The 26,376-nt window shown below is 48.5% G+C and overlaps 1 protein-coding gene across 2 annotated transcripts in view; it reads right to left on the bottom strand.

Moving 5' to 3' along the window:
• WLS (wntless Wnt ligand secretion mediator) overlaps positions 1-26,376 on the bottom strand; it is a 39,738-nt gene that overhangs the window by 7,408 nt on the left and 5,954 nt on the right. For both annotated transcript variants that reach the window (XM_026854264.1, XM_026854263.1), the window contains exons 3-5: positions 11,670-11,942; positions 1,851-1,975; positions 626-787 (exon numbers count right to left, since the gene is read on the bottom strand). In XM_026854264.1, coding sequence (XP_026710065.1) covers positions 626-787; positions 1,851-1,975; positions 11,670-11,942 — 560 coding nt within the window. The remainder of the gene's footprint in view (positions 1-625; positions 788-1,850; positions 1,976-11,669; positions 11,943-26,376) is intronic.

Raw genomic sequence — 26,376 nt, 5'->3', positions numbered from 1 at the left:
CGGCAACTCCCTGCCAGGAGGGGGCAGAGAGGGGGGTTGAGTCTCTGGAGCCAAGGCCCCAGCGCCAGGCCCCAAGGGAATGGCCTCAAGCTGCCCAGGGCAGGGTCAGGCTGGCTCTGAGGAAGGATTTCTGTGCAGAAGGGGCTGTTGGGCGTTGGAATGGGCTGCCCAGGGCAGGGGGGAGTCCCCGGAATCCCTGGGGGGGTTGAAGAGTCGGGCTGAGCCAGCGCTGAGGGATCTGGGGGAGTTGGGAAGGGTCAGGGGGAGGCTCATGGGGGGGCTGGAGGAGCTTCAAAAGCTTTTCCAACCCAGATGATTCTGGGATTCTGTGGAGAATGTGTGCCCGAGGCACACTGCTGTGGGGAGGAGAGGACAGAGGGGAGCTCTCCGAGCTGTGGGAAGGCTCTGGAGGCGGTCACAGGGCAGTGCAGGAGGGTGGCAAGGCTTGGGGAGGGCTCCTCAAAAGAGAGCAGTCAAAGAGGACGTCCCTTGGGAAGGAGGGAAGTCACGTTTGCAGGCAGGTGCTACCCATGATGAAGAGCAGGACCTTGCTGTGGATCAAAGAGGAGATCAAGAAGGGAGCTGCAGCAGCCCCCGGGCAGACAGAAGCAAGACGGACACTTACCACGAGGCGGATATCCTTGATCTCCCCAATGCCCACGTTGATGCCCTTCCTCTCGTTGACGGGGAGACGGATGTTGATGAGGTAGTACTTGTGGGCCACGCTGCCTATCTCCATGAAGGGAAGGAAGTCACAGTCGTAGTGACGGCCTTCAGAGTCCAGGGTCTAGGAAGGGGCACAGAGCAGCAACACGGCGGTCAGCCTCGGACGGACCAGCACGCCTGCCACCAGTCTGTGCAAATCTGGAGAATCTCAATGATTTGGAGAAAGTTTTGCTCAAGTTTTTGATGGGTTTGGGTCATCAAGTCAATAGGGTTTGAACTCGAGCAGGTTTGTATTTCAGGCTCTTATATGCACTTAAAGTCGTGGGAGCCTTTCAAGATGAAATGGTACTTCAGGATCCAAACTTCCTCCCTCGGCAAGCACAACTAGAGCCAAAACAAAATATGCAACCTCTTCACACATATCTTTATGTGGAGTTTCTTAACTCCTGTTTTACCAGCAACACTCCCCTCTGCACCTGGTAGGTGTTTTCTGCCTATATGGGGCTGTATGGAAGTACAGGTGCTACCGGAGATGTAAGTGGGTTGCAGAAAGGGGCTGTGAAACTGGAGAACAAGACACGGAGCTGAAAAACATGGCACGGTGAAGAGACACCAGATTAATTTAAGCTACATGGATTACATTCTGCAGCACAGAAAAAACACCTTTATTTAAAAAGATGCTCTGCTCTCAACTGCTAGCTGTGCTCTCTGCACCTAAGCTTTGCAGATTGCATCATTAAGAAGCTATTTTAAGAAACTCTTGCCCTGCCTCTCCATGTTCTTTGAGTGCTGCTGTGTCCCTGGCGGGCTATCTCCATGCCACTCTTAAAGAACAAGGTTTTATCCATCACAAAAACATAAGGAAAGGTCCAAGTTCTCTTGAATGGTTTGGGGTGTACAGATTTCAAAGCATTTGAGTTCCAGACAACACCTCTGCAACTCCTCATACCTTTCCTTCCTTACAGTTCTAACTCTACCTCTGACTTCACCCCCTTCTCTTGCATCACCCAACAGAACCAACTGCACATGGAGCTCATCAGGTTTTCAAAGATTTTGAGCCAAGAGAAAGCTAGATGTTTGAAAGTTATGACAGAACAACTCAGAGCACCACGAAGGACAGGAAGAGGCCAACTCCCCCCTCGCTCCCACACCTCCCCACCTCCAGCGCCATCAAAACACCTTACTTTTGGTGAGCCAAAGGTGCATTTCAGCTTCCTGATCTCTACCGCGTGTGCTATTTCTTCCCAATCATCAAACATGTCATCGCGATACGCTAATGACACATCCAGGGTAATTTCTGCGTTTTCTTCTGCAAGAGTAAGGAGACATCAGGCTTGTTAGAGAGGAATGGTACAGAACATCAGAACCTCTAGACACTGAAAGGACCTCTGAGAGGCAGGCAGCTATGGAGGGGAATGGAAATTTTTGCATTCCAAGCAATACAGATCAAATTACCTTTTTCAAAACATTTATCTCCTTGCTAGTAGAGAAGAAAGAATTTTTACTGGTCATAACGGTCTGACATCTTTCTAACACATCATGACTTACAGCTTGTATTACGGTTGTGGGTGAAGAGCATTATTTATTCATATAGCATTAGAAACAATAATTCATATAAAACTGGAACTCAGACAGCTGCAGAGACAGAGAGTAAGCCAGGAAGCAATCCAGCAGCCTGTCCACCACGGGCTGGCAGAGGGACAATAAGACAGGCTTCTACAAAGACCTTCTGCAGGTAACACAAGGGTGTGCAATAGGTCCTTCCGTGTCAGGAAACAGCTACGTTGCATCATAGGATCTGCTTTAAATCAACATTGAAATAGCATTTAGTTACAGAAAACCACGAAAAAAATATGAAGCATACAACTGTATATGGTTAAATTAATTCTGTAAAGGAGAAACCATGCAACTGATGGTTCAATTCAGACATGACAGCAGAAGTCATCTAGAAACACAACCCCAGGTTTCCTATGGCCGTAGGTTCACCGTCTGTAAACACCGAAGCCCAGCATCTTGAATAAATAGGTCTGGAATATGCCCCTTAACGAAGATGTATTCTACCAGAAAGATGTTAAATGAAGGAAACAAAATGGTCGCAGAGGCCTTCGGGTGGGATGGGAAGGGAGGAGGCAGGGAAAGGCACTGCTGGCAGAAGTCAAAATGCATCACCAAAAGTACAAATGGCTTCAAAACAGACCACAGTGAGGACCCTCTGCTCTTAAAAGATAAGCCAGGATTCTTAGAGTAATACAAAAACACTACACAAAGTTCCTCTGAAAAGAAAGTTCAGCTCTGCTGGCCTTGCTGGAAAACAACCCTCAGAAATGGCCGCACATGATGGAGTTGATGGTTTCTATATGTACTGTTTAGCTTAAGTCATTCTACGTAAGACTCCGTGCCCACACCAGCGCTGACTTGTTTCTGCCTTTCCAGATGCACCAACTTGCTCCTGAGTAAACACCCGCAGAGTTTGTACGCCGCATGGCAACAGCCAGCTCATCCTCTCCTGGACACGTTCACAGTAAGTGTATGGGGTATAACTGCTTTTAAATATGCTCTTGCTAGGATGTGCCAAGAGATCATCTCTGCAAGAAGGAAATGGGGCTGGAAGAGACTTATTTTGGTGTCATAACTGAGTAAGTTCATGAAATCCAAAGTTGCACCTGAAATAGCGTCACGTAAACACTCCTTAAAAACCCAAGACAAGTCTGCACCAGCTCTACCAGATGTAAAAAACCTCCTATTTACCAGGCACAGATCCAAGGGAAGGCTCCGAAAGAGGAACGCATTCTGAAACAAGCACGTGCATGCTGCAGCCTAGCCTCTTTTTGTAGATCATCAAACTCTGAGAGCTACCGCTGCTGGAAGAACACTGGAAGATGGCTACAGACCCATCTACCGTGGAGAAGCACTGGGAGATGGCTTGACCCACAGACATGGAGAAGTGTTGGGAGATGGAGGACCCACAGACCATGGAGAAGCGCTGGGAGATGGAGGACCCACAGACATGGAGAAGCGTTGGGAGATGGAGGACCCACAGACATGGAGAAGCGTTGGGAGATGGAGGACCCACAGACCATGGAGAAGCGTTGGGAGATGGAGGACCCACAGACCATGGAGAAGCGTTGGGAGATGGCTGCAGAACCACTTGTGCCAGCGCTGAAGCACCGTGCTCTCGCTACACGCAGCTTGTGAGCGCCCTGTGGCACGTGCCTGAGGTCAGACACATCTGTGGAGACCTGACAGACAGGCTGTCCTGGTTTCAGCTGGGATAGAGTTAATTTTTCTTCATGCTGGCTAGAATAAGTGCTGTGAATTCAGTACAGGATCTGGTATGAGAAGAATGCTGATAACACACTGATGTTTTCAGTTGTTGCTAAGAGATCAAGGTCTCTCCAATTCCCCATGTCCTGTCCCTGTGCAGGTGCTCGCGGAGCTGCGAGGGGGCACAGCCAGAGCACTGGCACGGAATCAGCCGAAGGAATATTCGCTATCACGTAACGTCACGCTCAGTATATAAAGGAGGGGTGGCTGGGAAGGAGGGGGGCTCTCTCTTGCTTCTGGGATTGTGACTGCAGGATCCCGGTATTTGGGGATGGCTGGTTGGGAAGAGGCTGGGTATCAGTCAGCAGGCGGTGAGCAGTCACACTGTGCATCACCCCTCTGTACCTTCGGTTGTTGTTACTGGTTTATTTTCTTACAATGACTAAACTGTTTGTTCTCCCAACCTACCAGTCTCCCTTTCTCCCTCCATCCCCCGGGCGGTGGGGGTGAGCGAGCGGCTGCATGGTGTCCAGCTGCCAGCCAAGTTCAAACCACCCCCTACCCGCACCCTGCCCCCCCGGGGGCGCTGCCGTGCTGCAGAGGCAGAGCCTCTCCGTGCTCTGTCCCGCGAGGCTGCGGGAGGCCTACGCGACGCCAACGCCCCGCGCTGCGCCCCGGGGACCCGCCGTCTGGGAAGGGGCCTTGCCAGCTCGCAGCAGCAGCCCGCGCATGGGAACGGCCTGCGAACACACATCAGTACTCGATGAGCTTTGAAGTTCAGCTCTGAAAAAAAATCTGGTCTTCATAATTCCAAAGGGAGGCTGTGTCTCATGTCTACGAGTAAGCATGAGTCTTTCAAGTGCTGCGCGTCCCATCTATTTATCATCTTTTTCAGTTATATTTTTGTTGGGAATATGTGGTGGCATACTCATCCAAAATGATGGGAAGGGGCGTGGATGGTATCTGTGGTTCAGACTTGCTATTTATACAGCATTTGGAGGTGGCTCTGTTATGCATCTGATGTGGATGCATCAAGATTTTTCTGAGCATTTCTTTTTTTTGCGCACGTGATCTATACCAGCCAGATTGATATCAAGTTCCTTTCCACAGCAGCCATTAGGTAGGTTTCCATGAAACACGAATTTGCCATCTCAGATCCGCTATTTAGAAGACCAGCAAAACAGATAAATGGGAACATAAGGTTAAACTTGGCCCAACTAAAAAGAACTACAAACTTCATTTCAGAAGCCATAAAACCAACTGGAATGCTTGGGATTAAATCCAACACAAACAGCTTTCATTATTTCATCTTTGCAATCCAAATGTTGCTGCTGCCATCGAGTATGAAAACCAGAAGGCACATACACCAGTGTGCGCCTTTCCAGACCCACGGATCAGAATCTCCCTCTCCATTTCAATCAGTCACCGAGTCAAGCTAACGGCTCCCATTAGAAAAGTTTTGCACAAGGATACTTGAAGACTGCCAACATAAAATACACGTAGGTGTGTATACACACACGTATGTACTTCAGCACAGCATAACAACAGTCCCACGCCAGCCCACCCTCGGCCTTTCATTAGCAATCCTCATTGTCCGAGAGGAAAAAATAAGGACAGTGACACGCTGTTTGGCAGAGAACTAAATTTTAAGAAGATTCATGGCTCATTCACATGAATACGAACTTGTCGAGATGGTGAATAAGACAAATCTGGGGGGTGTGTGCCCTTTTCGTGCGCAGCATTAACACTCCTGAAGTCCTCTGAATGCCAAGGGCGGGCGACGTGCCTGGGCAGGCATAGGTGCATGGGGAAAAGCGCAGAGAAGCGGCAGCTGATGTTCCACCAGGCTTGGCTCCAAGATAAAAGAAAGGTGTGTTATTTACCATCAAAACAGCGGGTGGGACAAGCGAACAGGAGGCAAGAGGCTGACGGTCAAGCCAGTTTTTACTTCTGGAATTGCTGAGAGCGAGCAGAGTATGTTAATTATTCAAGGCTGAGCCACAGCAGAAGAGGAAGAATACATGGAAGGACAGAAGAGAAAAAAGCTGCTGCCAACCTGTGCTCAGCTTCCCAAGTGCTCAGATGTTCGAGAAAAGCAATTATTCAGTTCCTCCACGCATGTTAATCAAGAATCTCCAGAATTTCCCAACAATAAAAGGCAGAAATAGGTAGGTAGAAATTTTTGTCTTATTCAGCACCCAGAGATGAAGTTACCCATGCCAGGAGACTTCACTTGACAAGGACCATGCCAGAGCACCTCCTCATGGCATGCTCCAGATTAACCTTCCCTTCACAAACCTTGTAGATAACATCTAGATCATTTGGAGCCTGGTAAATCTCCTCTTAATATCAGCAGCTCAACCGCAGAGCGGCAACCTCACCAGTATCGCAGGACTATATTAAAAATCCTGCAGAAACAAGAGAGGTTTGTTTAGACGAGCATGTGTTCCAGGGATGGCCAACGAGGAGAAGACAGGCTCCTGCTGGGGTTCCCCGCTTGGAGTTTCTCGATGACTCTCCAGTGGCAGGGCTACGAGATGCTCTGAAGCAGGTCAGAGCCGGGACCCCCCCCACAGCGAGGGACTCCCCGATACCCATCTGAGCACCACCAGTACTTTTTTTTTTTTTTTTTCCACATTGGCATTCTACTGCCAGTCGTTCAGCACCCAGGATCTATTCCATGATTCACTTTAAAGTGTGATATTGGCAGAGGATATCTTCGCTCGCATTACAATAGTCTAAAAATAGAGAAGTTGTTTCAGAAGATGGCTCTGTGCCAGCTGCATACTAATACAGCTGTCTGGAGAGGAGCATATGCAAGCAAACAGAAGAAATGCTAGAATTATTTGCATTATACTTCCATGCTTCACTTGCTCTCTCAAATTACAAAACCTACCAAAGAGACCAAAATTAGATGAATTTGAACAGGAGTCTGCAGCGCTCAGCCATACAACTGTACACAATTACTTTCCAACTGCAGAGAAAACAGAAGTTATTCTCACTTACTAACATTTTAAGTTCACTCGACATAAAAAGAGAGAAGAAAACAGGGGTTTTTTTAGACTGAAAAACTGTAAAGGCCCCTCCATACTCTTACACCATCTGATAGAGGCATCATTGTCTAATGTCCAGCACAGCACAACCATCGCTTCGCACTCCTCAGGGATGTCGCTTCCTAGATGTCAACTCAATTTTAAGCAATTTTGGGTTTACTTTTCCACAAGGCAAAACCGAGGCAGGAAGAGCTGGGCTGTGAGGGCTCCTGAAGGCTGTGGCAGTCAGGGAGCCAGCAGCCTCCAGGTCCCTGCTCCAGCGAGGGACAGATACCACTGAATTATTTCTTGGCACGTAGGAGGTCGTGCTGCAAAGCAGCTCAGAGGGAAGGACTGAAGTTCCCTGTTAAGAACAGCGTAGCTTGCCAAATGCAAATGGCCCAGACCCATGGCAGCAGACCAGCCCAAAAAATAAATAAAACCCCCCAGAAATCCCCTCCAAGCTCACAGCACATCCTCCCACCCTTCTCTGAGGTATTCTGCCCATGAAAGCGCAGCAACAAGATGTGCCAACAAGCAACAAAAGCGAAGCAAGGATGAATTTTTAAAGTGAACCTGGCACGCACGGAACAGAGCTGACTGCTAACCCACTGAGGAGAGAGGGTTTAGGTGCCAGCCAGCCCATCCGAGCACGACCCCAGTGCTGCTCAGCAGGGGAAGGAGACACAGCTCCAGGGGCCGGCGCGGCCGCTCGTCCTGTCCGGGAACAGGGAGCGTCCTCCTGAGGGCAGATGCTGGTTTGGAGAATGGTCCTCCATGATCTAAAACCACCTTCATCACTCCCCTGCTAGCGCCTGGAGTTCCTCAAACCAGCGATGGGAACCAGACCTAACCGTGTGGGAACGGAGTAACGCTTCAGCTTTAAAAGAAGCCTTTTGTCCCCAGGGAATTTCTTATGGCTGGAAACCAGAGGATGGCCACTGCTCCTCGGGGGATGTAGCAAGGATGGACAGCAGCACAGTCTGGGTGAGGTACATGGTTGGACTATATGATCTTCCAGGTCTTTTCCAACCTTGATGAGCCTGTGATTCTATGAACAGGGTGTTTTGCACCACAGCAGGAGCAGGCCCAGCTCACAGGAGTCGCTGTCTCGTGAGCAGCACTAAGATATCCCATTGCAGCTTTGGTGATTGGCATACGGGCAGTTTTAAGATAACCTCCTCTCATTTCTCTGCCAGCCGCCTTTCTCTCTTCTGGAGAAGGTTTTTTAATAATTGAATGCACAATGCATCAAAAAAGGACAAGGACAGCTTGGGCACAGAAATAGCTTTTTTCCTCAGAGAAACAGCAAGTCTGAGTCTCTCCCAGCTTTCTGTGAAGGGTAAACACAAGAGACACAGCTCAGCTTCTGAACATCTGCATTTTAAAAACATTTCTAAACATCTGCATGACCGAAGTCCAGAGCAAGTTCCCAAGGTGAAGGCGATTAAGGCTGGTTCCTCCTCTGAAGGGTGCAGATCCCTTTCGGGATGCCCAGTGCCTGCGAGGCTGCGGCAGCTCTCCTGCCCCCGGGGGCACCTGCCCAGGGCTGCCCTTCCCCTCTGCCCCAAAACCCCCTCGCTGCTGGGATGAGGAGGGCCCACGTCGGGCTGTGAAGCACCCTGGCATCTCCCTACGGGCAGCCACCCCCTTGGAAAACCCGAGCCCGCAGACTCACAGTGGATGCATATTTTTGTTCTGTGCGTTGGCCCTTCTTAGGGATTGCAGGGGAAGCAATTTTTTGAGGAAAAAAAGCAGGGAGCAGTTTGAGATGTGGCTCAGCAGCACTGGGGAGCGGTGCTGAGCCCAGGACCTGCAGGGCCAGGGCTGACTTTATCATCGTCGGAGCACGCGGTGGGGTTTGGGAAGCCAGTGGAGATCAGGATGCTTCTCCAGGGAGACAGGCAGCCAGCTTCTTCGGGAGGAGAAGAGCATTTGCAGTTACCAGGCGGTGCTGCTTTCCTGGACAATCCGAGGCAGCTTCTAGCTGGTCATTCTGACAGCGACTGGCTGAGGCTTTCACAGCTGTGATGCCTTCCAGGAGCCGTCCCTGGTTTGGCACCGGCCCCTGCTGGCATTAACTACAGCAGGATGACTGCTGGCTTTGAGGTCTCTCAAAGCTAGACAGAGAAGAAACTGGAGTTGTCAATGTAAAAAAAGAAATGAGGATATTTCGCATCTTCAGCGTTGCCTCTTTTGAGGAGCCGATCTCAGTTACCTGATCAATGAAGCTCTAAACACAAAGTTAGCAGCAAGATAGACACACACATGCACAATTATTTTGGCTTAACAAGACTTATTTTTATTTAATCTGTTACGAGACACTCTAGCAAGCAAGAGATGTGTTACTCGCTAGTTTCTTAGATTTTACACTTAATTTACATCTGCCTTCAGCTTGGCACAAAGTGTAGGAAAACAGCATTTTAAAATACTTTCTTCAGTCAATGAAAGAAAACCTTCAAGATGTGCCAAGTAAGCTCACACCATAAGAAGTATTAATGTCCCTTGCCTCCAAATGTTTCTTATAAAGAAAAACCACCAGCAGCTACTGAACTGATAATGACCAGAAATGAGTCTTTCCCAGCTACAGCTCCCCCCCAAACCTTGCTTTTATTACCCTGAGGGTGGCCCAAGACAAGCTTTTCTGCTTTTAAATCTCAAAAAACGTTCCCACCTTTGAAGGACTTGGTCACCAAACAGCACAAACAATGACCTGAAGAAAAGGCTCTCTGCACTTGCCAGAGAAATTACTTGTCAAAAGCTTGTTTAGCATTTTAGCAACCTGCTCCCAGGTGCTCAGCCAGGCACTGACTCCAGCTCAGCGGTTTGACTTTAAAAGCCTCAGAACAAAGCGTTATTTCTCTAAACACAACCATCTATTGAAGTCTAAGAAGTCGAGACCTTAATAAAGTCACAAAGCTACTCTCTCTGTATTGCAGAGATAATTATAGGGATAAGAATACATATGTAAGCTTTATACAATCTCATTTTTCACTTATCTTAATGATGATACATTAAATAGCCAGGAAGGAACAGGTCCACACCGAGCAGGCAAGGCAGCAAAGGAAACATAGAGCTGTCACGAAAGCTTCAGCAGATCTACAGTGACCTGGCTGCGGTCCCTGGGGCGCAGGTGCCAGCTCCCCCTGCACCAGCACGTTGCTAATCCACATCCCCAGTTTCACAGACAAGTTTCGAAACCAGATTTGCTCCCTGAACCGATCCACCACATGGTTACACTAACACTAGAGCCAGACCGAGAGACAGGCTGCAGCCAGAGGAAGAGCTGCAGAAGCCCCAGTTCAGACCAGCCTGGAAAGTAAATTGTTTATTCATTGTTAGGTTATAGTTGTTAGAGAGGGGGATTTTTTTCCCCAAACACTTTAAAACATGCAAACACACATACAACTCTTCTTTCAGTAAGGGGCAGACCAGTCTTGCCCTTTCAGCTCCCAACATTATTTTGCAGATTTTCTGCAGTGTTATATTTGAGTTTGGGGGCTGGTGGGGTTTTTTTGGTTTGGTATCTTTTCACATATTTTATCTTCTTTTGGGTACTAAGGGTGAATCCCAGTAAGACAGCATCTTCCACAGTTCCTGTACCTATACAGTTTCTCAGTTCATCTCCACTGCCGTTTCAAGGCCAGAAGGTACTTTTCATCTGCATGTATCAAGTCCTAGCAAAAAACCACATCTCACAACAACTGAGGGAAGGTAGGGCAACTGCTTCAGTTCGCCAACAACCAACCCCAAACTGAAGAAGCTGAAGTTACTATTATGGCAAAGGCTCTGTAAATAAACATAAACTCTTCCATAACTGGTGCCGGATGGAGAACGGGTCTTTAAAAACTCAGACATGAGAACTCCTTCTTATGAGCTCCTCATGTAACTTACAGATCAGTTATTGCATTTACTAGTACTTTGGCTTGTGGTTTAGAAACTCATCACAAAAAAAGTGCTTGGCAAACACAGAGCAAAACGGCACGGCTTAGCACACTGGGAACTGGTAACCTGTACAGGACTCGATATAAAGGATTTTTGAGGCAGACACATTTATAAAAATTTTTTAAAAGACCTCCCAACATTGCTTCTGACAGAGCGAGACAGCCAAAGGAGAGCGCAGCAAGGTGATGCTGCTCCCGGCGCTGCGGTGGGACGCTGGCGCAGGCCCTGGCACCGCCCGGCCCAAGCACTGACCGGGCAGAGAGCTCGCCCGGCCCAGGCCAAGTCTCCTCTGAGGGGGCTGCGGGAGGCAGCTCGGGGCCAGGCTCACACAGAGCCAGCGTGAGGTGGGAACGTGTGGGAGCGGGAGGAAAGAAGCAGCCAAAAGGGTTGGGCTGTACAATCGGCTGCGAACCGTGGCTGTGCGCTCAGCACCCCGGAATATTTTGAAAAACCGTGTGAAACCCAGGAGCATATGCTGTGAAAGAGCATTGCTGGATTTAAACCAGCCTAGTTGCTGATGGTCTACGTGCTTTAACAGGGAACTCGCTCGTCATCTGCTTCGCTACGCGCTAGCGCAGCGAGAACAGCTCTCCCCGCAGAGACACACTGAACCGCTCGGTGCCGATTCCCACCTTCGGAGCAGGCTCCTGCACCCCCTCGCTGCAGCTACCATATGGTGCAAGATGAGAGCAACCTTGAGAGAAACGCCCTGGGAAAGGCAGACCACAGTCAGCACCTGACAAACAACAGAGCGTGACTTACTTAGGTCGTTGTCCATCTTGAAGGCGATGTCCAGCTGGATGATGAAAAGCATGAACTGGAACCAGGGGCTCATCTCCTTGCTGGGGAGGGGAATGTGCACAGCAAACACGATGTCGTTGGCTTCGATCTGCCGGCTCACCGCCTCGTCGAAGTCTTTGAGCTTCTCGCAGTGGTTGGGTCCCCAGGGCATCAGCCACTTGGTTTTGTGGTGGTTTTTTCTTACATCAATGCACTTCACTGACGTGTAAGGAACAGCTGTAGTGGGGCTGGGAGCTGTAAATGGAAAAGAACCACATTTTTAGCATCTTTAGATACCTTATATAGTGGTTTCCCCACCAAAATATGCAGCTCCCCATTCAACTATTTGAAGGCAATTTAAAACAAATGCATCAAATGATTCTCCTTCACAGCTCCTTGATCCTGCAGTTAAGTAATTAAGTTTATTACATCTACAGACGTATTACTGACTTTGTAGTGGGATCAAATTAGATTAGCTGAAGCAGCTGGAATCTGCCGGTTCAGTCTCAGATACCTCAGTCACACCAGAATCATACTGTTACTGGCATCTTCCTCTGTGCATACACCCTTCGAGTTTGCTCACTCGAGCAAATCCACGTGCAAAGCGTGGGCCCATATCACAAACCTAGACGGATGAACTAAGCCTCAACCTCGTGGTCCTGCAAAGCAGGGCAGGGCTTACAGCAGTGATTTGAACCCCGCACAGCCCGCACGTTTCCTTGGGCAGGAAGGCTCTTAAGACTCCTTGGTAATGGGAGAGGGCAGCACCACTTTGCATCTAACCCAGCCCAGGGCCATCACCAGCCTCCGGTGCTTGCAAGCTCGCTGCGGGAGCCGTCTCGGCCCCGCCAAAGCTCCCTACGTGGAAAACACGGGGTAAACCAGCCACCGCCGCCATGCGCCGAGGATCCTCGCACGCCCACTGCTGCTAACTGGAGAGAAACGTTTTGCATATGAAGGTATTCCTTCCTTTTACTGTAAGGCAGGTGTGAACTAACAGACGTTAGATATGTGTTTTTCCCCTAGCCACCATTTTTTTGAGATATTGGGAGGAATAAAAAGCTGAATCTTGGCTCTAAAACGCTCCCCAAACTCTGCACTGCCCCCATCGTCACAGCGAGTGATGAGGCTTTGTGCACGTGCACAAGATACAATGAAAATGGGTATCAGGACCCTGATAACTTCCCAGACAATTAAATGGAGGAGTGTACTACTCCGGCTTTACACTGGTAAGGAAACAGTCCAACCTGGAAGTACAAATAGGGATTGAAAGCAGAAAAGAAACGCATTCCACCTTCAGCCAGAATTTCACCATAAAACACCTCCAAAACTGAGAGAAAGGCTTTTAAAAACTCAAAATACATTTCCAACGTAGTTCTGCCACGCAAAGCCTTCTTACGACAGCACTTCTACCCTGTTTTCCAATATCATTTGGGAAATAAATATTTTAATACTATTTTAATGCATCACAGAACTGGCAAACCACAGAGACAAGCAGAGCCCGAGCTGCTCCAGTTCCTCATCTCCCCAGTACGATCCAAGGGGTTTCCATGGGTCACAGCATCCAGAAGGTCGATAATTTCCACGTCCCTTATGGATTTATTCCCCTTTTTTTCACAGGAAGAAGAATTTTTTTGCACAACAGGCAGCTCGCATTTTGACACCCAATACATTTCACTGCAATTAAACCAGAACTTGCCCTATTTTCTGCAGTATTACCAGGAAGGTACTATTGGACATGCTGTAATGAATTTCTTCCAGCTTCACAGGTTTTGCGAAGTAGATGGAGCAGGTTAACTCTTTTTGAGCTGTTAAAAGAGTGTTCTCGATATCTGTTTTCACTAGAATTTGAAGAAAATAAAGTTACGTAATACAAGTTTGTGAAATTATGTTTATGAAAACCCCCAAACTCTCCAGCCCTTTTAAAAATTAAAATAAGGCTTGAAATGCAAAACTTTAAGTGCAAGTTTTAACCTATAATAATGTAAAAATGCTCTAATGCAAGCGATAAGCATTGAAATGTCCCTACACTCTGAATTCAAACAGAAGTAGCACATAGAATAACAGATATCCAGGCACAGAGAATAACAGGTGAAAGTCTTCAGAGAAAAGATGCCAAGGTGGTCAGGTAAGACTGGGGCTAAGGGGGCCAGTCCCCAGGCAGGTGGTTATTTTCACGTTGTCACCATCCTCATTCTGACAGAAGGTCCAGGACTTCCTGAGCACATCACAGCCCCCCCCGCTCCAAAGCTCCATCAGCAAGCACTAACACCATACTTACAAATTTCCAAGTATTTCTATAAGGAAAACAAACCAAAAGTGAGCAACACCCACTCAGCCACCCCCATCCCTGACCGGGGCAGAGCCAGCTCAGGGTCCCCCGGGCTCAGCACGCCGACATCCACCCGCACTACACCCAGATGATTCAGACCTGCCTCCCTTGTAATTTGGACGCAGCATCACAACAGCAGCTCTATTGGTTTTTGGGATCCAAGCCAGGAACCCTGCGTAGCATCTTCCCCAACGTGCCACCTCATTAGAAAGATGACATCCGCACTCCTTCCTACAGGCAGGGGAGAGATGACTCAACGTGCGAGTCGGGAGGAAGTTATTGAAAAGCAGTTGTTTATAAACTGCTTTTTTTTTTTTCAATTTCTTGACAGCAATAAGTTTCTTCTAGCTGAAAAGTAGCAGCGATGCTGGCGTAAAGGGTGGGCTGCAAGGGATTTGCTCAAGCAGGAATACTCCCAAATCCATACCTGCTCTCACTAGCAACCCACAGCCTAAGTGAGCACAGATACACGGTGCTGCTGCACCTCAAACCAGCGTGCAGCCAGCAGTCCCCCAGCAACCACAGACAGCCCCCCGAAAAGAGCAAGTCATTGATAACGCCAAAAAGAAACAGCAAAAGAGAATAAAATAAAGCACTCAAACAAAATCTAGCTGCGAATGCAGGATTACGGAACACTTTAACGACGTGCCATAAGCGCATAAACCGGTGCAACACTCCTTTATCATGCCCTGACGTGGAACCCTGTAACCATGACTAAAGTCATGTAAGTGAGTATTAGGAATATTGCTGAGAAATAAGTCAGACGTTCAGGCCAAGCTCTCAGAGCCTTGACAGGTCTTTGTGTGATTTAAAAGTAGGCATTTCCGAATTAAAAGACATTGTTACTTCTACGTTGAAGATGAGTGTTTCTTGCTTTGATGCAACTCATTATAGCCATAAATACATGTTTTCATCACTGACTGATTATGATTTTAAATACTTGGCATGCTCACTGAAGTATCCCCTCTGCCAAAGTTACAGCTTTGAGGAGCAAGAGACAATTGCTATATATATTCCTTGTTGGGAACTGCACACCAAACAAACGTCGGCGCTTGGCTTCCATTACTTATTTGGCTCCACTCCCATTAAATTCAAGTGAGTGTTGAACCAAGTGGAAAAAAAATGCTTTGTGAAACTGCAGCCAAGTCAACTAACAGTATTACAAAGTGCTATGCAAAACAAAGCTAGCATCGAGGGATTTCAGTTAAAGTGCGGTGCCAAGCAGGCTGCTTTCAGCCCTTCTGCCTGTGGGCTGGTAGATGCTTCAGCTTTATGTATTAAATGATATATGCCAGTCTGTAAATAATTAAATAGACGTTTGTGCATAATCCAGTGGATGAGCCTCAGCCCGTGTCCCAGCCTGCTGGCTGTGCCAGCGCAGGTGCCATTTGGAGGGATGAGCGGAGCGACCAGGGACCTGGGCTCTGATCAGGGGGGTTCTGCAGAAGGCAGTCAGAAGCGTGGCTCTCTGGGAGCCAGCTCAAACAGGAACCAGCCCAGCCCGAGTTTAGGGCTGCCTGGGGAGCCCCCGGGAAGGAGCCCGGGCTCCAGGAGCAGGCATCGGGCAGACAACCCTCGTGCCAAGGCGTTCGACCCCTGGGGTGCTGGGTGCCAAGAGCCATAGGCATGAGGCTGCCGGAGCTGCCAACGCTGTCAGCAGAGGCTTCCAACCCCCCTACTTACAGAGAAAAAACTTCCCACAGACGAGTTTAGAGACGGGATGATTCACAGCAAATGCTGTCAGAGCAACAGCCAGGATCTCCAAGCAGCCGGCGTGCCTGTGCCCATGGGAAGGGGGCAGGAGGTGACTGTCACCACCAGAGCCCCCCTTAGCTCCGGTGGGACAAACCTGCATTACATCTTCCTGAAAAACCCAGGCCAGCACACACACGAAGATAAAACCAACACGGTCTGAGCAACCTCTCTTCTCCAGTTCACGAGTTTTCATAATAGTTTGGGGAGCGAACACAGTTTAGCCTCTCTGAGCCCTGTTTGCATATACGCTGTAAACACATTTGTCTTAAAGGTATGTGGCGACCAGCTGGCTGCCCACTCCATCCAAGAGGCTGCAGAGGTGCCCGCCTCGCTGCAAAAGCCCCAAGGGTACCCCAAATTCCGCGGGTCACAGCAGACCTGCCACAGCAGCACAGCTCCTTGCAGCAGCGTTCGCAGGCGAGCCCGTTTTTTTTTTTCAGCAGCGCGGTCCCCACTTCCCAGGGAAGACTTCTGATGAACTTCCAAAGCCATTTCAGCTGTCTTACAGATTGAAGCAACCCTTGCATGCCATTTCCAGCAAGGCCTTCAGTGAGACTTTTCTCACTGAAAATAGCCTATAGCCAATTGGCTCAAGCACATGGATTTTCTCAAGTTATGTCCCCAGGAAACAGCAGCGGTTAAAAGGGAGACAGACATTCACAGCTGAGGGGGGAACTGAAGTTGAATTGCTTTCAGTTTTGAATGATCCAAAACTCTCGTGTGAAAACTCTCCAGTCTCCTGTTAAACTGGTAGCAGTGTTTCACCCAAAACTAAGACAACGACGGTGTTATAAAATAACTCCAAATATGAGGGTTTGAAGGAAATATCTCAGTTTATATATCTACTGGTCAGAGAGGTCAACGATCTTACGACCTCACGTGGCAAAAGATGCCGCAATTTGGTTTCTCAGTACTGATGACCATCCCCGTTGCCAAGACAGAAAGGATTTCTCTCCTGCATCTCAACTGGAATCAAAATTCTTTCACTTCATGTAGACTAAACACAGCATGAGTGGAGGCAGAGATGATTCCTCACACGGACGGGATGCCCCAAACCATCCAACGCTCCTTCTGCCCCCTCTATAACCTCCATAGCAAAACCCTACAGCGTTTGCTGAAGAAACTGAGCATCCTGCCCCAAATACCCACCAAAATGGTAAACCTGGGGTACCCAGGCCTGTCCGTCACTGCACACCTTATCAAACAAGACCTAGAGCTTCATCTTACAGAATTACACTTCCATTAAAAATGAACCCATCTGAAGGGAAGATCACTGCTTGTCACTGAGGAACCAGAGTTACTCTGGATGGGACAGGACCTCAGGATGCTTCTTGGCCAACCTCCTGCTCACAGCAGGGCCAGCCAGGAGGTCAGAGCAGGGTGCTCATCCCACCAGGTCCTGCACACAGTTACTGCTCCCAAGATGCTAATGTGCTGCTGCTGCTGTCGCCGTTTTTATCATTCCACATACAGACTAAATATTAAGCTACTATATAGCAGTCAAAGTTGAGTTTGCATGTGACTGAGATTAGTGTCAGCTGGAGTATGTATTCCACTTCTTCAAATTTTTAGTCACCACTTTGTTTGCTCTCTTCTCTGAACACCCTGAATCTTTGCCCTGTGACAAACAGCCACGCTTCAACTCCTCAAAACAGTTTTCAATGCGTTTTCTACAACCCAGGAGATCAGACTGACAAAGTCTTACCATTCACTGAATCCAGAGAGGCACTGGGAGATCCTGCTCTCTCTCCTGCAAGGGCAAAGCCTCCCCCTGCCAAGCAGCAACTGCATTTACAATATCTGGTGATCGCATGAGGGCATCTGCCATGAAGCACGTCATAACAGACACGACAGGATGCAACCACCACCACAGTTCATGTTTTGTCTCAGAAGGGTCACAGCTGGTTTTCCCTAGAGCTCCCAGGTCTTGCTCTTCCCTCACCCCCACAGATGTTTCTGCTGTTCTTCAGCCACCTCACTCCCTTACGCTGTTGGACGCATTTACAGCTGATGCTTGGCTGCTCCTACAGAAAACTGAGGGGCCCAAAGATGAGTTGAGGCAGAACACAAAGACCAAGAATAAACAACAGTAAAGAGGCCTTTTGGTGGCCATGAACCTTTAATGAATCTTCAAGCATGGGAGAAAAATGACATTTCACCTTCAAATTTTAAGAGAAAAAAAAAAGTTAAACCCATCAGATCTTTAAGAAGGAGAGAAGAAAAGAAAGCCTGCTTTCTCCCAGTCTTTAATAAATCCCCCTTTCACATCTTTGTGCCACAAGCACAGCTTGTCCCTACCTATCTCTTGGGGTCACCTCTCCTGCAAACACAGTGGTGACGGCACGTGGGGATGGGCGAGGGCAAACGGAACACGGAGACTCATTGAGACAAACTCCGGCACCATTCACAGCCCACCGAACTCGCCCTGAAAGATGTTAGCAAATAGCACTGAGCAGCTGTAGAACTGATTTCTGTTTAATTTTCAAAGCTCTGGTTCAAACCTTGATGGGGGTTAAGCCGGGAAGGCTTTAACATCTCTCTAGTGCAGCCGTAAATAGCTCTCCTTTAGTTTCAGCTATACTGTCCTCGAAGCAATCTATCCCCATTAACATGTAAGCATTCATTGCTCTTTTCTTTTCTGAGAAGAAAAGCAGAAAATAAGATCCTGCCTGCAAAGGGGCTTACCTCGGAGGAAAAAAATCCCCAAACACACACACACAAAACAACTGTTTCACTGTATTCAGATTTAACTCTTTAGGTTAAAGAAATATTTGCTATAAGCGAGCTCCGTTATTCAGTATTTTCATTTTACAATATTACCTATGCCTAGATTTGCACAAGAGCCTCCATCCCTCAGTTTAATTTCAATAAATTAAGTGGATCTTTAAAAAAAAAAATTTCCTGTGATAAACCCTCAGATAATCCCTTCCTTCTTTCCTCCCCCATACTCCTGCAAACAAGGCATTCAGCCCCAGTTACCAGAATAACATCCCTCTCCGCTCCCACACGAATACTTACCTCTATGATATATATTTTGTACCTTCTCATCTAGAACACCTACAGCATTTCAAATTAACTACTGACCCTTGCTCTTGCACCATAAACAAGCCCTTTAGAAAATCTCAATTGCATTGTGTCTACATTGATTAAAGCTTGAATCCTACTGACCTCATGTGGTGTTAACTTCTCCCATGCACCGGGAGCATTCTGCTTTTCTACTCAATTACCCCCTTCTGTGCAGAGCCATCACTACCCAACGAGCACACACAATGGGCTTCTGCTTCATTACACTAACCAACAGCAGGATAGGAATAAACAAGCTAATTTATCATCGGACAGACTGAGCTTTTCCAACTAGAACAGCGAGAAAACCTGAACAACATTATATGTACTTGTTATTTATAAATACATATGTATTGCAGCGTGCAAGTTTTCTTTGCCACCTCCCTCCTTCCTGACCTTGATGCTATCGTTAATAAGAGTGACCACTAACACAGTCTTTCAATTAATATTTTTTGTTACTATTTCACAAGCTACAGGAAAGCCTTTTTCCGAACACTGCCAGCAGCTTTTATATACAGAATTGCTGTACATTTAAATCATCTAATTCATCTCTAGAACACCCAAACCAAACCCACTGCCTCCTAGAAGCCCCCCCCCCTCTAGAAAGGTATTTCTTTCTTCCCATTTGACTTCAAGCTTCATCAAGACCACAGTCCTTTAAAGCCCCAGGGCACCATTTCCACTCTTATTTATAGTGGGTGCCACCAGACATACTATCACAGCTGAACACCCTTATTTCTGTCATCTCCAATAGATTTTTCAGTGCTACAGGCTTCTCTGTCTTCTTTGTTTCAGACCATAAAAACAAACCCATCCGAAGCACCAAAGCCTGGTCTGGGAGATCCCTGACCCAGGCTTGTGTTCTGCATCCAGGTCTCCTGCTGTGGCCGTAGAGAGCGAGGCAGGAGCGGGCTGTGCACACACCTCCTCTAGTGACAGCGTTGGCTTGGGCAGCCCTGGCTTTTCCACCTCCTTTAGAGGGTGATGGGAGTCCTGACCCAGCCCAGAGTCCATCTGGATGGAAGGGGATATGTGGTGGCCCAGACCTCTGCCAGGCTCAAACCTACAGGCTTAGGAGACTGCAGTGGGAAGTGAGCTGCCAGGATGTGGAGGTCCCTAATCATGAACTACAGCCAGCAGGGCAGTCTTGCTTGGGTTTTGAGGAATTTCTGTGCTTTCTTAGCTTCCTGTAACCGTGCAGAAGCTAGAGATACGTGTGTCTTACATCTTGGAGAGGCGGCTGTTTGGTTTTGCTCAAGGTTTGCTCTTCAGTGCTACTCTTGCAGCGCTGGGCTGTGCTAGCAGGAAAGCTGCCCGTGCAGCACGGCCTTTCAGAGCAGCATAAACTGGGGATTTTCTTCAAGAAGCCAGTTTGCAAACAGCCAGGGAAACGGCTGTGCCAAGAGCCTTTCAAACTGAAAGCGCAGCCGGGATCCCCGCTGCAGAAGCAAGAGTCTGAGCACCCCGCAAGGCTCCTGCCACCAAACACCAACCAAAGGGCTTCTGGGGGAGTGTCTTGCTCTCAGAGATAAGGGATTATTCCCTCAGCCCCAGGCAAGTCACAAAGCAAGAAAATCTCATGAAGCACCAGAGTACAAGTAGATTTGCTGGGAGAACTAAATAAATGACCTCCACTATTCATACACATACGCAACAGCAACAAGCGCAAACCAAGAGAGCACTAGCAGTGTGAGTTCCATAAATGCAGAAGTATATATTAAAGAAATACTTTCTTTAGAAGAAGAAAAGGGAAAGAAAAGGTAGAACCGATTTCCTAAATGCCACAGACGGTTTGATCTTTGTCCAAGCCATCCTTTGTCAATTTTCGACTCAGATGAAATGCATTTCCTGCTAACGCCCAGCCAAGATATTAATCCCTGCAAACACAGGTCTAAAATAGCAGGATGACCTGATGTTATCCAGCTTTCCTCCTGAGCGACGGCCTGAAACTCCCCAAGTCGCACACTACAGATAACAAGATACCTTGAAAGGGCCGATAGGGAGATAGGTAAAGAATTTCATCTGCATTTGAATAGGGGGGGTCAGCTCCCGGGGCACTCCCCCAGGCTGGGGCCAGCCGCAGGCAGTCCCGGAGCAGATGGACACCTTGCGCCCTTCAAAGGCTTTCCGAGGCTATCAGGGAGTTATAACATGACTTCAAAGAGCATAAATGTAATTTAGGAAGGCAAAGACTTCCTGTTCCAGCGTTATCCCTTGCGAAGGCAGAGAGGCAGCACGCCCACCGCCTGGTCAGGGTTCAGGTCACGTTTAAAACCCAGCCTGTTTGGATCGTATCCAGAAGAGGAGCAGCAGGAGGACCATCTCCTCTTGACGTGAACTGCAAGGCACAGCGTCTCCCTGATGCATCCCTCCCAAGTTAACTGTGGTTTGGAGGCAACGCAACCGTACGAAGAGCAAAAAAATCGAGCACCTCGGAGGATTTAGAGCCTCGCTGCCCACTCCTCGGGCCCCCAGCACGGGCATTTCTGCCTGGGAACTCTCAATTTCTGGCACATTTGCCCATTCAGCTACAGTTACAGCTCTTAAAAAGAAGAATTGAGCAGACCTAAACTAAATAGACATGACCTTTCATGTCTGCTTTTTCATCGGCTCCCAGTGCTTCTGCCAAGGCTGCAGCACTAAAGGAATGTGTCTATACAGAGGAGGCTATTGGCATTCATGTCCACGGCGCAGCACCGACCTATTCAGCACAGCTTGCCCATCTTCTGGAGAGGCCAGCGATGAAAGTCAGGCACAGAAAAATGGTCTTTGTCCCGCAGCCCACAGACACTCTTCCCTAGCTGGCTGCATCCACATACCTTCAAAATCAGAGCGTCTCTCCTGTCAAAAGATCAGTTCAGCCCTAAGAAGGTAATGAAATCCCAGGAAAGAAAATTAAATCCTGGAAACTCACTGCTCAGGAGCCAAATCAGACATTTAGATAATGAACTGGAATTGTTGATAGCTGCTCAGCCATTTATACACATGACTCATTATCTCTCTGGGCGAGACACACAAGTAAGAGTTTTATTTGCTCCAGTCAAAACAATTCTGTTTTTTCAACCTTAAGCTGAGGCAAGGGAGCAGTGAACCTGCACCTTCTTAAATGCATCCCCTTCGTCCCAGCAGACTCATGTGCTAAATAAATACCTCCACTTTTCCAATCAGTTAAATTTGTAAAGTGTACGGCTGGGCACTGAACTTTCTGTACTTAACTGTATATATGCCTGCTCCTGGACTTTGTCTGCACTACAGAGAGGTTCTTCTGTGCTCTGTCGGCTCATTTGAAATGAAAGCAAGATAATCTGCGACTTGGGACGAGGTGTCCTTGGAGTCCTAGAAGTACCTCACATAAAATAAGTTATGGAAAAGTTGTCTTTCCGGTAACTTGTCTAAAGGAACAGAAAACGCAGTTTTGAAGCAGGGATGTTGCTGCACAGAGCTCTGTGGTCCCATCTCCTCCCGTGCCCTCCATTTCAGCCTGCCCAGCAGCTTTGCTCTTTGCCACAGCCTCCCGCAGTGCCAGCAAACCCCGGGCGACACGCACATCGCTTCGCCTGAGCAAAGCCCTGGAGAGAGAAAGCCGCAGGGAAGGTGGGCTAACTTCATGACCCCGGGTGGTTAGAGCAGACCAGACAGTTCAGCGAAGCACAGGCTGGCTGAACACAAACCAGCCAGCGTGACAGTGAGGGGCTGCAGGTCTGTACCTGTGCCCGGGCTGCGTGGCGATGGGGCAGCAGCACAAAGCCCACCGAGGCGCAGGAATCCCTGCCCAGGGCTGCGCGTTGTCCCGCGCTCCGTGGGAGCCGCAGAGCTACGGAGCGCTGGGAAAACTGCCCCACGCTTCAGGGCTTAACACAAAATTTCCTGCTATCTCCATGATCTCTGGACAGATTCGAGCAGTGAAGTCTGCTTTCCTTCCTCTTTTTTCTTTCTAAAATACTGTATGTAGAAAAAAATTCCAGGATGCAAAGGAAATTAGACAGACACCACCAACAGCTTCCCACAAGGTATACAGAGGAAGACAATTTGTAATCAAAAGCTTTGCTTTAAAGAAAACCAAGAGGCATTAAACCCACCGGAGAGTCAAGTCAGATTTCCACACAGAGTTCCTACCACCTGGCCAGCAGTCAGGAGAGGACACGAGGGGTCCCAGCTCAGCAGCTGTGCTGTGACCTCCGTCGCAACGCCCTGGTCAAAACTTCCAGTAACAAGCAACAGCCACACAGATGCCGCAGCTGGTCCAGCTGTGGGAAGGTTTGTCCTCACGCTGAGCCCAGGGCCGTCACCAGCTACCCTGGCTCCACGTCCTGGTCACCATGACTCCAAGCCTGGATGAGCCCAGCGGCACCCCCGGTGACAGCCAGGATGCCAGGGGGCTGGCTAAACCCCCCCCGTGTATTGAAAAGGCTGAGCATATACATGCATAGCACGTGAGAGCTCCTGGGAACGCTGGCACGACTCTAAATTAGCTATAGCCTCATTTCTCACAAACATTTATGCTGCGCCTTGAGTGGTAACAGAAAACATTTGTTTGATCCCATTCTCTTCTAATACATGTATGCTATCACTTATAGCAGGATAACAAAGACAAGGTTGTATTACGATTAATTTTATGGATGTTTTATCGATTACTGAAACATCCTAACAGAATGCGTAACACATAATCTAGAAGTGTAACCTTTAAATAAGCTGTTTACCAGGGAACAGAGCAGACACCAGAAATTCTGCAGGGTTTGAAAACAGAACGGTTTGAAGCAGTGACAGTCCCAGTTGTCGGGAGCCAACAGTTCATTACCATAGCACAACAACAAAGAAACTGCTCAATAAAATTCTCTTTTGAGATGTTTTCTCAACTCCCTAGCTCCGCAAAGCTCTCAAACTGCCACACGAGCTTCACCCTGGTAAGGGAATGACTCCCATACACACAGGTCTCATGCTTTGCCAACACACATCTAAGCAAAATCCATCAGAGAGCTGATGGAGACTCCTGCTTCTAAATAAAAGAGCTGTTGGGAAAGCGCAAGCCCTATTAAAACTCAAGACATTATGCAGTTGACTGTTCAAAAACTAGCTAGAGAACCACCACTGGCCGAAAACCCCAGTTGCAGAAAAATGAAGCTCTGTCATCATTGTCGTATCAGGTACCAATGCACTGCATTTGTGTGTTTTGGACTTGCACAAGTATTCTGTTAAAATAGAGCACTTAGTCATTGTTTTGAAATATGACCTAACTGACTGCTAAAGGAGAGGCTGGGTTAGCTTTGTAGCGTGTTCCAGTTGTGTACATATTTTGGTTTGTCTAGACCTGAATAAACTAAAATAACTAGATTCTTGGTGTCTGTTTGGTGCACTGGATCAAACCAGACCAGGATCGCTATTTCAGTGACACCTCAGCTCCCATCCCACCTTGTGTCACACCTCTGTGAAGGGCAGCAGTCCCGTGTCATTCGGCACTTCGAGTACTCCCAGCACCGCCTGGCTCCCCACCCGCCATCTCCAGCCACGGACCCATTTCTAACAGGTATCTCTTAGAAAAACCACCACAGGCGAGGGACTAACTGCAGGGGCCAGGACGCCGAGCAGGCGGCGGGGCCCAGCGGTGGTCCAAGGGATCAGCCACAAGCCATGGGCTCAGGGCTCCCAGGGACACGAGAACACCAACAGCACACTGTGGGGCTAATTCCTGGGAAAAGTCCGATACAGCCCCCCAGGCTGAGGTGCCCTGCTTGTGTGTCACTGCGCCAGATGTTGGGCCCCACACCTAGTTTACACCCAAGATCTTTGAGCTGGTTCCCAGGCACTTGGCCTTAAGGAGGGCTGGTGGGAGCTGTTGGAGCCCATCGGCACAGCTGCCCCACCGCCTCTAATCCAAGCAGGGGAAGAGCCCCTGAATTCCTTGAATGCATCATAAGTGGTAAATACTGTGGAGAAAAAAACCAGTTTGGGTGATTGATTAGTGCAGTTTTATCTGCTCCGAGATCAGAAGTGGAGTTTTCCCAGTAATTAAAGAAAGCTGGCCTGCAATAACCCCCCTAGGACTCGCCCACAGATGCACCGACTCCAGCCCCGAAGTTACCCTCAGTTTGTGCCCCGAATCGCTGTCTCCGTGGGTGGAGAGCTGCCCACCAGCCTTCCAGTCCCAGCATCAGCATCCCCACCCGGGACAGGGCCCGGGAGCCCGGCGGCAGCCGGGAATAGGCAAGATGGCAGGCTGAACTAACAGCATCGAAGTTCTTTCATCTCCGAATCCCTACAAACCTGAACAAAAACATTTCAGGGTACTCCCTATAAAGCCGAACAGAAATGTGTCTGTTTATCACACCCTGAGGAGGACAGAAAAGGGGCTTTTTCTGATCAACACCTTCCTTTTGTACAAGAAACTTTAAAAAAAAAAGTGAGAAGCTACTAGAAAAACACTTTTAAGACAAACACCGAGTCTAGCTTCTCTGCGCAGCACAGGCCAAGACATTTTATCTAATGAATCAGCATCGGGTTCAGTAACCTACACTTGAACCAGCTCTCTTTAAACACAAAAGAAAAAGGAATGAAGGAAAAAAAAAAAGCCAATCCTAGTAATATTCAGACCCACAGGACTAGAAAAACTGGGTTTTAATCCAATGTTTGCCACCGACTCCTCTGCGATTACGCAAAAACGAGAAATTGAAACGAGAATGAGGGAAACAAGTTTCTGAAAATTCTGTGTAGTAGAATTCCTATGGCTCTTAAGAACCGGTATCTAGAGAGGCTACAAATGCAGAGCACGAATATGCCTCAGGAAGACCAACTCTGCTTTCTGAGGAACGGCTGCAGGTATTTCTTCAGCACCCTCAAATAAAGATCACCCCGAGAACAGGCCGGTTTGAGAGAAAACATGCAACAAATTTTTCCCGATGCCCTCTCAGAGAGATGTGACTTCAGATCCCCCCAGACATTACTGAAAATCCCAAGGGCCCCGACTACGAGCCTGGCCCTGGGGAAGGGGAATAATCCCCCGGGGAGGGCAGGGCAGGGGGGTCCTGGGGCTGAAGGGCTCGGCAGGGCAGCACAGCCCTTCCCCAACAGCCCCGCGCTGGAAACGGCCAAAACAGCCACGAAGAGGCGACCATCACTACAAGGAGCCGGCGCATAACTCAGCTGCTTTCTAGTAAAAAATTAAAAAAAAAAGTAAAAAAAAAAATAAAAAATTCCCGGGACTGCCCCAAACCCCTGCTCTCCTCCATCTTTCTCCTTCCAGCTCTTTCCCCAGGCAAAAAAATCAAAACCCCCGGAGGCAGAGGGGTGGCAAACCCCGGCCGCAAGTTTGTTGCCGAGGGTTACATCTGTGCCAGCACTTCCCCGAGGATTTTGCAACGCTCCCTGCCAGCTAATAAAGAAATAAACACAATCTGGACTCAAAAAGTTTTAGGCGAGGAGGTTTGCGTGCCAAAAGTCGGGAAGGCTGGATGCCACCCGAGGAGCTTCAAACGCGGGTGGGGGGAACGTGCCCGATCCCCGTGGCCGGGGCAGGGGCCCAGGAGCACGGCGAGAGGGGTTGGG

Source organism: Athene cunicularia, assembly GCF_003259725.1.
Source record: "Athene cunicularia isolate RWA chromosome 8 unlocalized genomic scaffold, athCun1 chr8_part1, whole genome shotgun sequence".
Lineage (NCBI taxonomy): Eukaryota > Metazoa > Chordata > Aves > Strigiformes > Strigidae > Athene > Athene cunicularia.
Note: the sequence above shows the minus strand (reverse complement) of the source record. Positions and strands in the feature narration are given on the sequence as shown.